Source organism: Sorex fumeus, unplaced genomic scaffold (genome assembly GCF_029834395.1).
Source record: "Sorex fumeus unplaced genomic scaffold, SorFum_2.1 ptg000086l, whole genome shotgun sequence".
Lineage (NCBI taxonomy): Eukaryota > Metazoa > Chordata > Mammalia > Eulipotyphla > Soricidae > Sorex > Sorex fumeus.
The window spans coordinates 39,755,329-39,770,420 of record NW_026606143.1 but is presented as its reverse complement, the minus strand read 5'-3'; the positions used below and the strand labels follow the sequence as shown (position 1 = coordinate 39,770,420).

General features: G+C 44.0%; 1 protein-coding gene across 4 annotated transcripts in view; it reads left to right on the top strand.

The window, feature by feature from the left end:
• Positions 1-15,092, top strand: part of FRMPD4 (FERM and PDZ domain containing 4) — a 600,685-nt gene that overhangs the window by 382,246 nt on the left and 203,347 nt on the right. For all 4 annotated transcript variants that reach the window (XM_056131357.1, XM_056131356.1, XM_056131358.1 and 1 more), the window contains exon 2: positions 6,422-6,538. In XM_056131357.1, coding sequence (XP_055987332.1) covers positions 6,422-6,538 — 117 coding nt within the window. The remainder of the gene's footprint in view (positions 1-6,421; positions 6,539-15,092) is intronic.

Sequence of the window (15,092 nt, the reverse complement as noted above, 5' to 3'; positions counted from 1 at the left end):
AAAACCTGGCAAGCTACCTGTGACGTATTCAATATTCAACACAGTATTGTTTAATATGCCCGTGACGTATTCAATATGCCCGTGATGTATTCAATATTCAACACAGTAACAACAAGTCTCAAAATAAAGACGTTACTGGGCCTGCTCGAGCAAATCAATACTTTGGGATGTGTCCTCAATCCATGATAGCTTCCCTTTCGCTGATACTGGTGGGTGTGTTTCTAAGGAAACTTGGATGACTTTAGTGGCCTGAAGATGGTTTCTAAGTCTGTCTCCTCCTGGGGCCCATTACCCATCAAGATTGGCCACAGGGCTTCAGGGCATGTATAGGAGGTAGACCTGGATTGGCACAGCCAGAACTAACAGCTCTACATGTAGCCAGGGTACTTGAGAACTGCTTGCTCTCACTTCAGAAAAAGTACGAAGATCTTTTCTGTCCTGGACAATTTTCAGTCTGTGGCAGATGGATGAGGCGCAAAGTTGAGAACCAGTTCAGTCCATGGTGGAGAGTTTCTTCATTTCTGGAGTGACTTAAATAGCCCTGCCAATGTAGGTCACTATTTTTAAGGCTGAGCTAAGTGTTTGAAAGTGGTTCACACAGTCATGATCTCAGGTTGAAGTTACAGACATCCAAGTGGCAAGGAATTGCAGGACCTCGCCAGAGCCGAGTGGAAATGGGCCCTCTGTGACATGGATCACACACAGTGGGGCTTACAACTCCCAGTAAAAACGGTCCTTGTTTCTGTGTCCTCGGAGAAGGGCTGAACTGCTCACTTTCTGCCCTTCTAGGAAAGTGGAACTGGGGTGCTTTATCCCCTTCTTGCCTCGAGCTTGGCAGATTGGGAGAAAATACACGGCAAAGCTTTTCACCTTTATTCTATTTTAAGAATCGGTAAAGTCATTTATACCTGCGTAACTACTTAAAATCCCGTGTTCTCTTGAGGGGTTAGGGAAGATTTTATTTAGTAGACACTTTCTAGCACTTACTCTCCTAGGGGCCAGACAGCACACTTAGTGCTTTACAAATCTCACTTAAGACTTTGCCGAGGACGTGGTTCTCTTCCTGCCATTTTACAGATGAGTAGTTGGAACTGAGTTGTTTATGGAGGCAAGTAACTTGCTCAGTGCATTGGAAATAAAAGGGCAGAACCTCGATTTAAGAGAGTGTTTCTAACCCAGTGAGTCCCAAAGTTGAGGGAACTGCTTTGCTAAACACAGATTGCTGAATTAACTGCACACCTCCAGATTCAGCTGGTCTTGGGTGGTGCCCAAGAATTTGCATTTCAAACACATTTCTAGGTGCTAGATGCTTGCCCTCAGGACAACAAATCCATTGCTCTACTATACAGAAGTCTTTCTCTTTTTAATTCTATTTTAGGCACCATGGTCAAAAAAACTTACTGAGAAGGTTTCATACATAAAACCTTCCAGTAGAGTGTCTCCTTACCCCTACATTGTCCCAGTGCCCGCAACCCAGAACCTCCCCCACTCCCTACCCCATGGTGAGTTTCCTGCTGAAGACCAGTTCTCAGTTTTTGTAGGGTAAGTGCTCTACCCGCTGTACTATGGGTTCGGTCCCAAAGGTCTTCTCTTTTATACTGCCATAGAATCTGCTGTGGGGCTCTGGAATAGATTCTGCAGTTAAAATACAAGATGCAGGGGCTGGAGCAATAGCACAGCAGGTAGGGCATTTGCCTTGCACACGACCAGCCCGGGTTCAATTTCCAGCATCCCATATGGTCTCCCGAGCACCATCAGGGGTAATTCCTGAGTACAGAGCCAGTAGTAACCGTTGTGCATCACTGGGTGTGACCCAAAAAGCAAAAAAAAAAAAATACAGGATGCTCACTTGAATTTAAATTTAAGCTAGAGAAGGAATAAATGCTTTAGCATAAATATCCCCCCCGCAGATATTTTATGAGTTTTGCTTGTGCTAAGCATTGTTGTTTGTGTGACATTCGCATTGACCAGGAACTACCTGGGTTGGTACTTGCTCAATCTGGCAAACTGCAGCCGGAAGCTCTCCTTGTCCAAGGCTGAAGCCCTCCCCTGCAGTGCTAGCAATCAAGCTCACGGGAGTGTCTGTGGGATCCATAGAGTTGAAAGGAGCTTTGAGGATAATAGATCCTTGTACAAGACAAGTAACCCAGCATTCACAGAGGAGAAATTTAAAGAGGCCTTAGCCACTCGGAAGGATGTGAAATGGCATTTAGCTCTGACACAGGAACAAGGTGGCCTCGTGATTAGAATTTTAGCACCAAACTCCTCACACGGCAGCTCCTGGCTCCTCCAGAGGACCCGGTACATGTTTCTCAATTGAGAGGGTTCCAAGGTCAAAGCACTGGGGTACTCTTGTGTGAACCCCAACCCTGCCTCTTTGCACTCATTGTGGAAAACAAGCCATCTTGCAGCAGTGCTGGGCTGGGGGTGGTGAGGACTTCAGTGCAGCCTTGGAGGTGGAAACTAGTTGGGTCCTGGAACAGGAGAGGGTAAGGAGAGGGTAAATCACTGGCTACCAGTGGGACACTGCTGCAGCTGGTCTGCAATGATCACATTGGAAAAGGTGGGAACCAAACACTTCGTACTGTAACCTTGATTTTTCTTGAGTTTCTCATGTTTCAATACTTACAAGGTGTGTTGTGATGCTACTTGCACTTTTCACTTGCTGAATTCTACTAATTCTACTAAATTCTGACCCTTATCTTCTCTCTCTGAGTCCTGGCCAGAGTTTCCTGGACACACTATACAGGATGGACTGAGACTTAACATAGAATTTAGGCTTCCTCTAGCTTGCTAATGTCTTGCTGTATTTTATAGGTTGGCTAAATTCTGAACCCTGGGTGTTTTAGTCATTTCGACTCTGAAGTCGAAGAAAAAATGAAGCAAAGAAAAGTGAACAGGGAACTGGAGTGGTAGCACAGTGGGTAGGGCGTTTCCCTTGCACGCACCCGACCCAGGTTCAATTCCCAGCATCCCATATGGTCCCCTGAGCACTGCCAGGAGTGATTCCTGAGTGCAAAACCAGGAGTAACCCCTGAGCATCACCAGGTGTGACCCAAAAAGCAAAAAAAAAAAAAGAAAGAAAAGTGAACAGTAAGGAAAATAAAAGGAGAGATGAGACCATTTTTTTTGGTGATGCAGATGGTTTTATTGAAACTTATTTTAGAAAGATGTGAGAGGAGAAAAAGAGAAGTACATGTTCTAGAGAAAGCACACAGAGATGAGAAAACAGGAAATTTGTTCACAGGAGAACATAGGCTTGAGTAGCAAGCCAACACGATTATATATTTTTTTTAATTTTTATTAGTGAAACACCATGAGGTACAGTTGTAGACTTACAAATTTTTGTGCTTGGGTTTCAGTTCTACAATGATCGAGTACCCATCCCTCCACCAGTGCCCATTTCCCACCACCACGGATCCCAGTATCCCTCCCACCCCCCCCCATCTCCCCCAACCCACCCTGCCTCTGTGGCAGTGCATTCCCCTTTGTTCTCTCTCTCCGTTTGAGTGCTGTGGTTTGCAAAAGAGACATTGAATGGCAATCATGTTCGGTCTAGAGTCTACTTTCAGCATGCATCTCCCATCCTGGGCGGATCTTCCCAATGCCCTTTATTTGGTGTTCCCTTCTCTATCTGAGCTGCCTTTCCCCCAGCATGTGCAGCTGGCCTCCAAGCCATGGAGTAAACCCCCTGATATTTATCTCGGCTATTCTTGGGTGTTAGGATGAGACCATTTTTAATGACAAGTTAGCCTCTGAAAAAGATTAGCATGCTGCCACAGTCCCTACTTCAGGAATCCAGAAGAGTTCCCTTCTCTGCATTGTCCCTCCCTTCCTCCACAAGAATCTGCTTCCGGTGACTTCCTACTGAATTGTTCCTTGCACAACACCTATTTGAAAAGCGGAATGGGGCATTCTTCTTTCTCATGGACTGTGTTCTGGGCTGCGCCGTAGACAGCATTCTAAAGGCATTCTCTGCTCCTGCAAAGAGATTGGCGTTTGTGTGTGTGTGTGTGTGTGTGTGTGTGTGTGTGTGTGTCTGTAGTCCCTCCCGGTGGTAAATTCATGTGTTCTCTCACCGCAGGCAAGCAGCACATTTAAAAAAAATACCAGAGGAAATTGCCACTGCTGACTTTCGTGCAAAGAAGGGGAACAAAAACTGTTGCCTTGCCTTTTCTTTAAATAGTCAAGGGACAAGAAATAATCCTGTGGGGCCATTCTATATTTGCCAGATCTGTATTCAGTTTGTGAAACTCTTTGACCCCCTCCCCCCACTCTATGAAGGGTTGGAGAAAACTGAGAGGAAGTTCCAAAAAGCCACCTCTGTGGTTGAAATGATGCAAACGAGTTACTTTCCAGAAAACTTACAGGAAACTGGCTTATTGCCCTTGAGAACTGTTGGGTGTTGATCAGATATGTGAGCTGGGTTGGGGGTGGGAGGGGAGTGAGCCTGTGTCCTGGATGACAGGATTTATGCAGGTCCTGGGCCAGGATTCGTGATGCACCAGAAATGGGGCCCAGTTCTCTCTTTAAGCTGCCTGTCACCACTCCTGGTCATATGGAGACACTTCCCTATTGCCTTTGCTGCAGAAAAGCAGACTTCTAGAAGTTCTCCTTAATTCATCCTTTTGCTTTGCTGAAGAGTCAAACTTAAGGGTATGTGATAGAAATTTAGAATGTTAATATCTGGATTTTTTTTTTGCTTTTTGGGTCACACCCGGTGATGCACAGGAGTTAATCCTGGTTCATGCACTCAGGAATTACTCCTGGCGGTGCTCGGGGGACCATATGGGATGCTGGGAATCGAACTTAGGTCGGCTGCATGGAAGGCAAACGCCCTACCCGCTGTGCTATTGCTCCAGCTCCAATATCTGGATTTTTATGTCACTTCAATGAAGAGTTTGCTCAAGATCTTAGGAATCACCTGTACTAGAGTATGGTTTTCAGACTGCAAAATTTGATTTCTGTTTTGTTTTGTTTCGGGCCACACCCAGTGATGCCAGATTACTCCTGGCTCAGTACTTAGGAATCACTCTTGGTGGTGCTCAGGGGACTATATGTGATGCCGGGGATAGAACTCGGGTTGGCAGTGTTCAAGGCAAAAAGCCCTACCCACTGTATTGTCTCTCCACCTCAGGACTGCAAAATTTGTATTTTATTTCGAGGCCTCCTAAAAATTTGGAAGCTTGATGATTTGCTTACTCTCCATTAAAACAAGTGTTACATATATATATTTCTAAAGTGCTCTGAAATCTCTATTGCATAACTAGCCTTCTGTCTATTCTCAGAGATGCATGGTGTCATAGATAGTATGCTTCACATTTGTTAAAATATTGACCTGTATACTTTCAGCATGCATCTCCCATCCCCAGCGAGCCATTCAAGCCCTTTCACTTAGTGGTCCCTTCTAGCAGACTATAGACCAAACATGATGGCCACTTACTCCCATAACACCCAAGAGGAGAGAAAGAGTAAAAGGAAATGGGCTGCCACAGAGGCAAGGGGGGAATGGGGTGGGGGTGGTGGGAGGGATACTGGCAACATTGGTGGTGGAGAATGAGCACTGGTAGAGGGATGGATCATTGCATGACTGAAACGTAATCACGAAAGTTTGTAAGTTTGTAACTGTATCTCACGGTGATTCCTTTATCACTGCATCACTGTCATCCCATTCTTCATCAGTTTTCTGGAGCGGACACCAGTAATGTCTCTATTCCTCCCATCCCTGAGATTTTAGCAGCCTCTCCTTACTCGTCTTTTCCAATGATTGGAGGCTCTTTCAGGGTCAGAGGAATGAGACCTGTTATGGTTACTGGTTTTGTCATATCAAATTCGCCACAGGGAGCTTGCCAAGCTCTGCCCATGTGGGCGGGATACTCTTGGTAGCTTGCTGGGCTCTCCGAGAGGCATATATATATATAAAATTTGTTGCCTATTGTCTGAATCCCATCAAACATGGTGTGGTAATCATGGAAAATGGGTAGGAAGTGTCTTATAATGTGTCCGGAAAGCGGCCTGGAGTGTGGCGTCGATTGCTGGGGCTGGGTCCCTTGCGGTGGGGGGGGGGGGGGGGGGGGATGAGGGCTCTCGCCTGCCCCCTGCTGGGACTCCCCGAGTGAAAACAGCCTGGCGCAGAGTCCAGATATATATATATACATATATATACATATATATATATATACACAGAAAAACAATAAAAAATGGCCTGTATAGCCTCAGAAAACTGACTTTGTCTACTTTGTCTTTCTGAGCCATCAGTTTATAAGTGTATCTGCCATGGAGGGTATCTATGAAAAAAGGAAGCAAAATACTCAGAGGAAAATGCCAGGGTGGTCCCGGTCCCTAGGCATTCTAATTGCTGGCCTCATGGCCCCTGAGCTAGCAGTCAGATGTAGTGATGCTCTTCTTTTTTTTCTTCCAGCCACAGGACGAAGTCTTCAGGCTGGCCACCTCCTTCAGGAACCTGGGGCTTGAACCAGGGGCCACCCTATGGATGGGAGATGACGGCCAACCGGGATGGCCGAGACTGCTTCATCAAGTACGTGGGACGGTAAAACCCTTGGCTTCCATGGTGCCTCTGTGTTGACTCTTTCCCTGGGAAAATGAATGATGTTAGAGTAGAGGTCAGAGGTATTTCAAGGCCATCACTCAAGGTGCTCAGTTGCCTGTTCTTCCTGCATGTTGGGACATGAGGCTGCTTTGTTCTTGGACAGGTGCCATCTTAGAGTGACGGTTAACTGCCTTCCGCGGTAAACTGGACTGCAGCAAAAGTGTGCCTCCATAAATCTCTGCCACTCTTGTTCTCTGTCTGAGACTAGTAACTGGAATTTCCTTTGGAGGCGAAGCATTTAGAAAGCTTGCGGATGGACCAGAGAAATTGTATAGCAGGCAGGGTGCTTGCCTTGTACACAGCTGATTGGGGCTCAATCCACGGCACCCCATATGGTGCTCTGAGCACCACCTGCAGTGATCCTTGACACAGAGCCAGGAGTAATCTCAGAGCACAGCTGGGTGTGTCCCCCAAACCATGACGAATTATTTAATTTATTTTAAATTAAAAAGCTTACAGAGATAGTCAAGATGGAAGTGTTATTGGCTTATCAGAAACTAGGATAAAAACATCAAAAAGGATTATGTGCCAAATGGTTCCTTTTATCAGTTTTTCCTGGTACCTTGTGCTGATCATTCAGATTTTGGTAGTCCTCTGTTTTCCTTTTAATTAGTTACACATAATGGTTATGAAAATGTAATGGTAAATGCTATTTGCCATTTTCATCCATTTTAAGTATGATTCACTGTATTAAGTAATTTATAAAATTTGTGCAACCATCATCATTGTCCATTTCCAGAACTTTTTCCATCTTTTCCAACAGAATGTTTATATAATTCCTCACTGTAGCACTGTGCTCTCATTGTTTACTGATTTGCTCGAGTGGGCACCAGTAACGTGTCCATTGTGAGACTTGTTACTATTTTTGGCGTATCAAATATACCATGGGGAGCTTGACAGGCTCTGTCGTGAGGGTGGGATACTCTCGGTAGCTTGCTGGGCTCTCCGAGAGGGACAGAGGAATTGAACCCAGGTCGGCTGCGTGCAAGGCAAACACCCTATCCGTTGTGCTATTGCTCCAGCCCATTCCTTAAATAATTCCTCATTCTTCTCATCGCCACTACTGGTCTTTGTGCTAGGAACTTCCTATAAGTAAAAGCATAGATCATCTACTTGTATCTGGATTGCTTCATGTAGTAGAATGTCCTCAAGATCATACATGTTGTAGCATATATCTGAATTTCCTTCATTTTTAAGACTGAATAATATTCCATTGTGTGGATGTACCATATTTTTTATCCATTCTTTATCCATTCTTATGCCAGGGGATACTTGAGTTGTTTCTATCCATTGGCTTTTGTAATAATACTTTGTGAATGTTGATGTACAAGTATCTGATGCCTTTCTTTCCATTCTTTTTGTTGTATTTCTAAAAGTGGAACTGATGGGTCATATGATAATTCTATGTTTATTTTTTGAGTTGGTTCCTCAAAAAGTAAATGCATTACTGATTTTCACAGTGGTTGCAGTGCTCTGGTTTTGTCAAGAAAAGTGCTTATATTGCACTTGCCAAAAAGAGTGAGGTTTTACCCAGCTTTTTTTTCAACCTAAGTGAAATATTCTTAGTAAAAGTAAAGTAAAGGCCCTCCCGTTGATCATCGATTTGCTCGAGCGGGCCCAGTAACGTCTCCATTGGAGACTTTGTTGTTACTGTGTCTGGCATATGGAATACTCTCGGTAGCTTGCCGGGCTCTCCGAGAGGGGCGGAGGAATCGAACTCGGGTCGGCCATGTTGGCTGCGTGCAAGGCAGACGCCCTACCCGCTGTGGTATCGCTCCAGCCCGAAATATTCTTAATTATGAGAAATAAGTGAAATCTCTTTGAACTCAGAAAGGATAGTTGGTCCTAACCTAATACAAATGAACATAAATTAGAGTTCAATGCGGGGGGGGGGGAGGGGGGGCATATTCACACCACAGTCTGCATTCATTGTTTCAGCTAAGCAGTGGTACTCTGATTAGCAAACTCATGATTGCCATGAGGAGGGACATTTTTATGGGGAAAAAATGCCAAGATTGGTTTGGAGGGATTTGGCCTTTGGATTTCCAGTACTCCCATGACAGGACAGTTAGAGACCTAACTCATGTAAGCGTTGGGGCCCATTTCCCAGTCTCTGTGACCTGTGCCTAACTCATGTAAGCATTGGGGCCCATTTCCCAGTCTCTATGACCTGTGTCTTTCACTTTCCACTTTCCTACAAATGTAGAGAGATGATTGCCCCACCCTCTGCACGCACATTCTCTCTCTCTCTCTCTCTCTCTCTCTCTCGCGCGCGCGCGCGCACAAGGCACAGCTTATTGGTCCAGGCCTTGCTTCTAGGTTATCATAGGAAGATTCCAGTTGCCTTTGAACATGACCCACTCTAGAGAGCCTCTTACTGATTCTTCAAGGCTTCCCCAAAAGATGTGCTCACAGAGCAGCTATCTATAGTGGCAATGGAAATGGGAAGGGTAGCGGAATTCCCCAAGAAAGCTAGAGGGCCAGAAGAAAGGTCCATTGCTTTGTTTCAATCCTGGATTCTGGGTTGTTCTGTTCAGAGTATTCCCAAATCCTTTATGTTGCTAGAAGTTTATTTTCCCATGTATTTTCTATCATGATTATGAATTTCCCTAATTTGTTCACTTGAAGGGGCCTCCATGTTTTGACTCAAGACAATAACTGTTTCTGCAAAGAAGTGTTTTTAAAAGCTAGGGATTAAGCGAAATGAGTCAGAAAGAGAGGGATAGACATAGAAAGATTGCATTCATCTGGGGAACATAAAGTAACAAAATAGGAGACTAACACCCAAGAATAGCCGGTATCAGTACCAGGAGGATTAATCCATGGCTTTGAGGCCAGCCACACATGCTAGAGGAAAAGGCAGCTCAGATAGACAAGGGAACACCAAATAAAGGGTGTTGGGAAGTTCCTCTCAGGATGGGAAATGTGTGATGAGAGTACACTATAGTCCGAACAAGATTGCCATTCAATGTCTCTTTTGCAAACCGCAGCACTCAAATGGAGAGAGAGAACAAAAGGGAATGCCCTGCCACAGAGATAGGGTGGGATGGGGGGAAGAGAGGTGGGAGGGATACTAGTACTGGTGGTGGTGGAGAATGGGCACTGGTGGAGGGATGGGTACTCGATCATTGTAGAACTGAAACCCAAGCACAAAAATTTGTAAGTCTACAACTGTACCTCATGGTGTTTCACTAATAAAAAATTTAAGGAAAAAAAAGCTAGGAATTGTGAATTTATGAAAGTGTATCTCGGACTTCTCCCATTACTTTGGGTTTGGGTTCCCACACATTCCAGGATCAATATGCAGAAGCCCGCATGGAGGACTTTTGCTTAGGGACACACCCTCCCCAACTTCGTTTGCTCTCCCTCCATCATGCATTTCCATTAGAGACATTGACATTTTTAGGGGCCAGACCAGGTGTTTCTTTTAACATTTACACTGGCCCCCTGCCAGCTGTTAAAACATGGAGGAGCAAATCTGCAATTTAATCGAGAAGCCTGAACTCGTGCTAAATGGCAGGTTTTAAAATCAGTTACCAGTGTCACTTTTCTAAATCTGTGGAGCTTGTTTATTTGAAGAGTAAGTTTTCAGTCTTCTAAGAGACTTTGTGTTAAGATGTCTGGAGCCATACTTCTCTGCAAAATGTTTTTTCTTTCTTTATCACTAATGACTTTTGGGGGTAAGTAATGAAAATCATTCTGATTTTTTTATTGCCTACTGCGTAATGTCCATTACTGAGAGATACTCTAATTACCAGAGTTTCCAGGGAGCCCGGGTTTTCAGTGGTGAGTGTATCTGTACTTATTTGTTTCAGAAGTTAAAAGAACAATTCGGAAATTATCTGTGGCTACTAATTAGCACCTTTGCATTTAATTTTTCACTCTTTTGAATAGACTGTTAGAAAGAGGTGATCTGACTTCTTTTTTTTTCTCAAAAAAAAAAAAGCCTGATTAGGATCTAGACAATAACCCACATCAGATGATTGTTTTGATTGAAGCAAAACTACTTTCCAGCGACGGACAAAGTATGGGAGGAATTTCACATAATCAAAGTCAGAGTCTAACAGCTGAATAATGAGATGGTTCTGTCATTAAAATGTGGCCCCGAGTGTTCAAACTGTGTTCAGTTTTCATCTTCCCACTCCTGTTCCCAATTATTCAGGGTAGCGTTGGACAACCTATTTTGTAGGGCTTTTTAAAATAAAGGTTTACTAATCTGCAGGGTTCAAAGTGAGCTGAAATACCATTATGTACATTTATGGATGTTGTGCTGTTGCAAAGTGGTAGTTTTCCACATTGGAACTATTTGAATAGCAGTAAAAAATTCCAATGCCTTGGTGTCTTCGACCTTTTGCGCTGGTATAATAAGATACCACACACCACAGGGCTTGAATACAGAAATTGATTTTTCACTGATCTTGAGGCTAAAACATCCAGATTAGGGTACAAACATGGTGGGGTTCTTGGTGAGGATCCTCTTCCTGACTTTCTCTCTCATCAACTGGGAGTATTTGGGGAATGAAGAGGAGAAAAGAGAGTATTAAGTAACACGACAGGTGAAAAAATGAAAAATTTCTCAGTTTCTCATTACTGCTACTTAAAAAAGAGAAGAGCAGAGTTGGGGGAGAATGGAAATTGGATAAAATGGAGAGAGGGAGCTACAGGGAAAAAAGAGACTTAAGAAAAGCTGTGTCCTCCTTTTCCAGAAGAAATGAATACAAGAAGGAGAGCTGGACTGAAAGATAAATGTTATAGTGACAACATTAATAATAGGTGTAGTTGTGGCCACAGGTTGATATAGTTTAGACATAAATGTAGATGTAAATACAGCTGTCGGTCGACACGGACTATAGAAAGTGAGGGAAATATAGACATGAATGAGGCACCATAGAACGAGATGTGCTTGCCTGGGAGGTTCTTGCTTGATGGCTATTTTTCAGACACAATTACTGACAGTGTTTCCTTTTGTTTTGAAAGTGTTCTGATTTTCATAGTATAAGTTGAGGTAACTATATAGCACACTACCAAAGTCTAGGATGTTCTTGCGAGACAAGAGATCTCATTTCATCTTGACAGCTGTCATGTGAGGTGGTTAAGTCACATAGAGAAATCTCATTTCTGCTGAAAAAGCTAGGGGTGGAGGCTGGAGCAATAGCACAGCGGGGAGGGTACTTGCCTTGCACAGGGCTGACCCAGGTTCTATCCCTGCATCTTGTATGTTCCCCTGTGCACTGTCAGGAGTGATCCCTGAGTGTGGAGTCAAGAGTAACCCCTTAGCATTGCTGGGTGTGACACCCCCCCCCACCAGAGGCTGGGGGTTCACAGGGATTGCACTCTCCATGTTCTCTAGCTTGCCGGAATAGTGTTCACATTGAAGGTTCGCACTCTCTTGGTTTGTTGACTCTAGCTTGGAGTTCAGTCCATACTAGGCTGGCCATGTTCCATAACTTGACTTGCCACCATTGAATTGTTCAGCCCTGTAACATGTGTGTAGCTCAGCTCAACCCACCTGTCCCTGTTATTCCTGCACCCAACATCCTTAGGTCTGAGCTTTCTCAGTCTGATCGAGCATGTGCTTCCTTTCAAAGCTCCCCTGCACCGTGTTCAATATCTACCCTTTCCCATTATTTATTAAGCACCACCCACCACTGAAAATAGCAACATGAGCAAGACAAGTTCTTACCTTAAAGGATTTTAGAATGTAGTGGAAGAAGTAAGCGCAGTAACAAAATGCACGTAAGATGGAGTGGAAATCCCAGAAATGATGAATCCCATCTCTTGGAAGTGGAGTGAGGATTCAGGCTGTAGCCATGAATCCTAGGGCGGAAACACTAGGAAGGGCAACCATCATTCTCAGTTGATGAATATCTTTCTTCATCTCACCAGAGACAAGAATATGTTTCATAATCAGGGAGTGGGAGACATCTCATGCCACATAGTTTTAATATTGGAGATCAGCAGAATAAAATCCTGCTTGTTTGGGGCTGGAGGGATAGCACAGCAGGTAGGGCATTTGCCTTGCACACAGCCCCACCCAGGTTCGATTCCCAGTATCCCATATGGTCCCCCGAGCACGTCCAGGAGTAATTCCTGAGTGCACAAACCAGGAGTAATCCCTGTGCATCGCTGGGTGTGACCCAAAAAGCAAAAAAAAAATCCTGTTTGTTTGATTGTGAAGGGTGGGGAGTTTAATGCCCAAATATTGTACTTTATAAGTAGAACTTTGGGGCCTTGAACGAAAGAGTAAATTAAAACATCAACAAATTTAGTGTTAAAGCACTGGCCTGCAATTATGATGAACCAAGTTCAAGTGTGGGAAGAAGCGTAGAAGGTGACAGCAGAGGGGCAATTCAGACCATATGCCCTGATTTTCCCAAGTTAAGAGTCTTTATTTTCCGACCTCTCCCTCATGAGCCTCTGAAATATAGCCCAATATGCGGATTGGATAAAACACACTAGGCTGCTCCTCTCCCAGCAATTCCCATAGTGGGCAATTAAACTGAGTCATTCTCGTCCTAATGTAGAAGAATTCAATTCTGAAACCTGAATAATGGAGATCAGTAATGAGATGGAGAAACTTCGGCTTTGTTTGCCAGTGTGGACTTGACCCACGCTGGGAAAAGTTGGGGAAAGTTTTAGCCATTTCCAACTGCCAGTCAATTAAGTGGTCAATGTGAAGTGTAGTTTTGGCTCATCTAACTCTGAAAAGGTGAAACTGAAGAAAAGTAAACACGTTGAGTGCCCTACCCCCTTTTGTATTCAGATGGTCATAGCAGAAAATGTCAAGTCAGTGGGAAAGGTTTCTGGGGTCAGAGAATTTGAATGACGAATCCTTGCCATCAGGCGTTTGCCTCATCTGAGACACAAATCCCAAAGATGGTAACTGCAATGGATTCTCTTCTAGGGTTGGTTATTTGTGGGTGACACCATCAGTCTTACTTATTCTGTGGGGGAGACCCCTTCCATTTCTCATTCTCTGAAGAAGAGCTCAGTGGTCAAGTTGGATGTGGTCATATATAGTGGTAGTCACGACAGACATAAATTTCTTTCTTTTTGAAGTTTACTCCTCTTTTTTTGGTGCTGGGGATCAAACCCAGGGCCTCACACATACAAGGAGCGTGCTCTGCTGAGCCCTATCCCCAGCCCACCATGCTTTCATTTTAAATGCACATCCAGCCAAGGAAAATGGGGTCTAAGAGAATCCTTAGCCTTTGTTTCTAGTAATCACAATGCAGGTCTTTGTGGAAATTAATAATCCCCTCAATAAATGAAATAAGAGAGGCTGGAAAGATAATACAGCAGGTAGGGCATTTGCCTTGCACATGGCTGACCCGGTTTCAATTCCCAGCATCCCATATGGTCCCCTGACACCGCCAGGAGTAATTTCTGAGTGCAAAGCCAGGAGTAACCCCTGTGCATCGCAGGTTGTGACCCAAAAAGCCAAAAAAAAAAAAGAAAGAAGAGACATCTGTTAGAGGATGATTGCTGTTTCTTTGTGAGGTCTTAAACATCCAAAGAGTTAAGAACGGCCTTTATGTAACAGAAGAAGCATTTGCCTCAGATTTTTGTGTATTTGATAAAAGTTTCCCAAAATATATGGCTTACAGGTACATACAATGACTTCTGCATAAAATGCAAATAATTACCTTATGGCAAGAGGAAATGCCATTTAGCTAATCAAGCTCCTTAGTATCCTGAGCATCCAGTCAAGGGAAAGGAAGTGTATTATAATTTTGGAATTGGAGGAACAAAGTAAACGTGATAGTATCATTACATGAAATGAAAGGTAATTATGTCGCATCAATGCGAAAACTTCCTAAGCTGAACATTAAGGGCTGTTTACTCCCTTCATTGGAGCAGATTTGTTTTCTTGCGAATCTGACAGAGCGCCTGTCTGCTGGGTTAATAATCACTGCTCCCAGCTGGAAGGTAAGTTTGCAGAGTTGACGGAAGAGCTTTTAACAGGAAGGCTCTGAAATGACACTGTCATTCCATATGGAACTTGGCTTACAGCACAAAGATCTGTGCTGGGCAAACTTCTCCACAGACAAAGCCTCTCTCCTTTTCCCTATGCATTTGCTCTTGAAACTTTCCTGGTTTACAGAATCTGCCCTTTATTCTAGGACAAATCCCTGAAACAAGTGGGTTTTTTGTTGTTGTTGTTGTTTTGTTTTTTGCCTAGCAGGCCAAAGTATCTGAAGGGATTATTCAGCATAGGAAGCTCCTTGGTGTTCTTGATGAAAACAGTCAGACTATGCGCATTGGGTCAGAGCTGTGGATGACAGTTTAGTTGGTGCATAAAAGAAAGAACTGACCAGTTTATTCTTCTCTGAAGTTTTTATGTAGCCTCTGGGGATGCACCTGAGGTGGGTCACAAAGTCCTTTTGAAACACGGCACAGCCAGCCTGTGCAAAGGAGAAGCACCTGGATGACCAGCTTTGCATCACAGCCTGTAATTGAAATGCTAGCTTGGGGCTGTCTT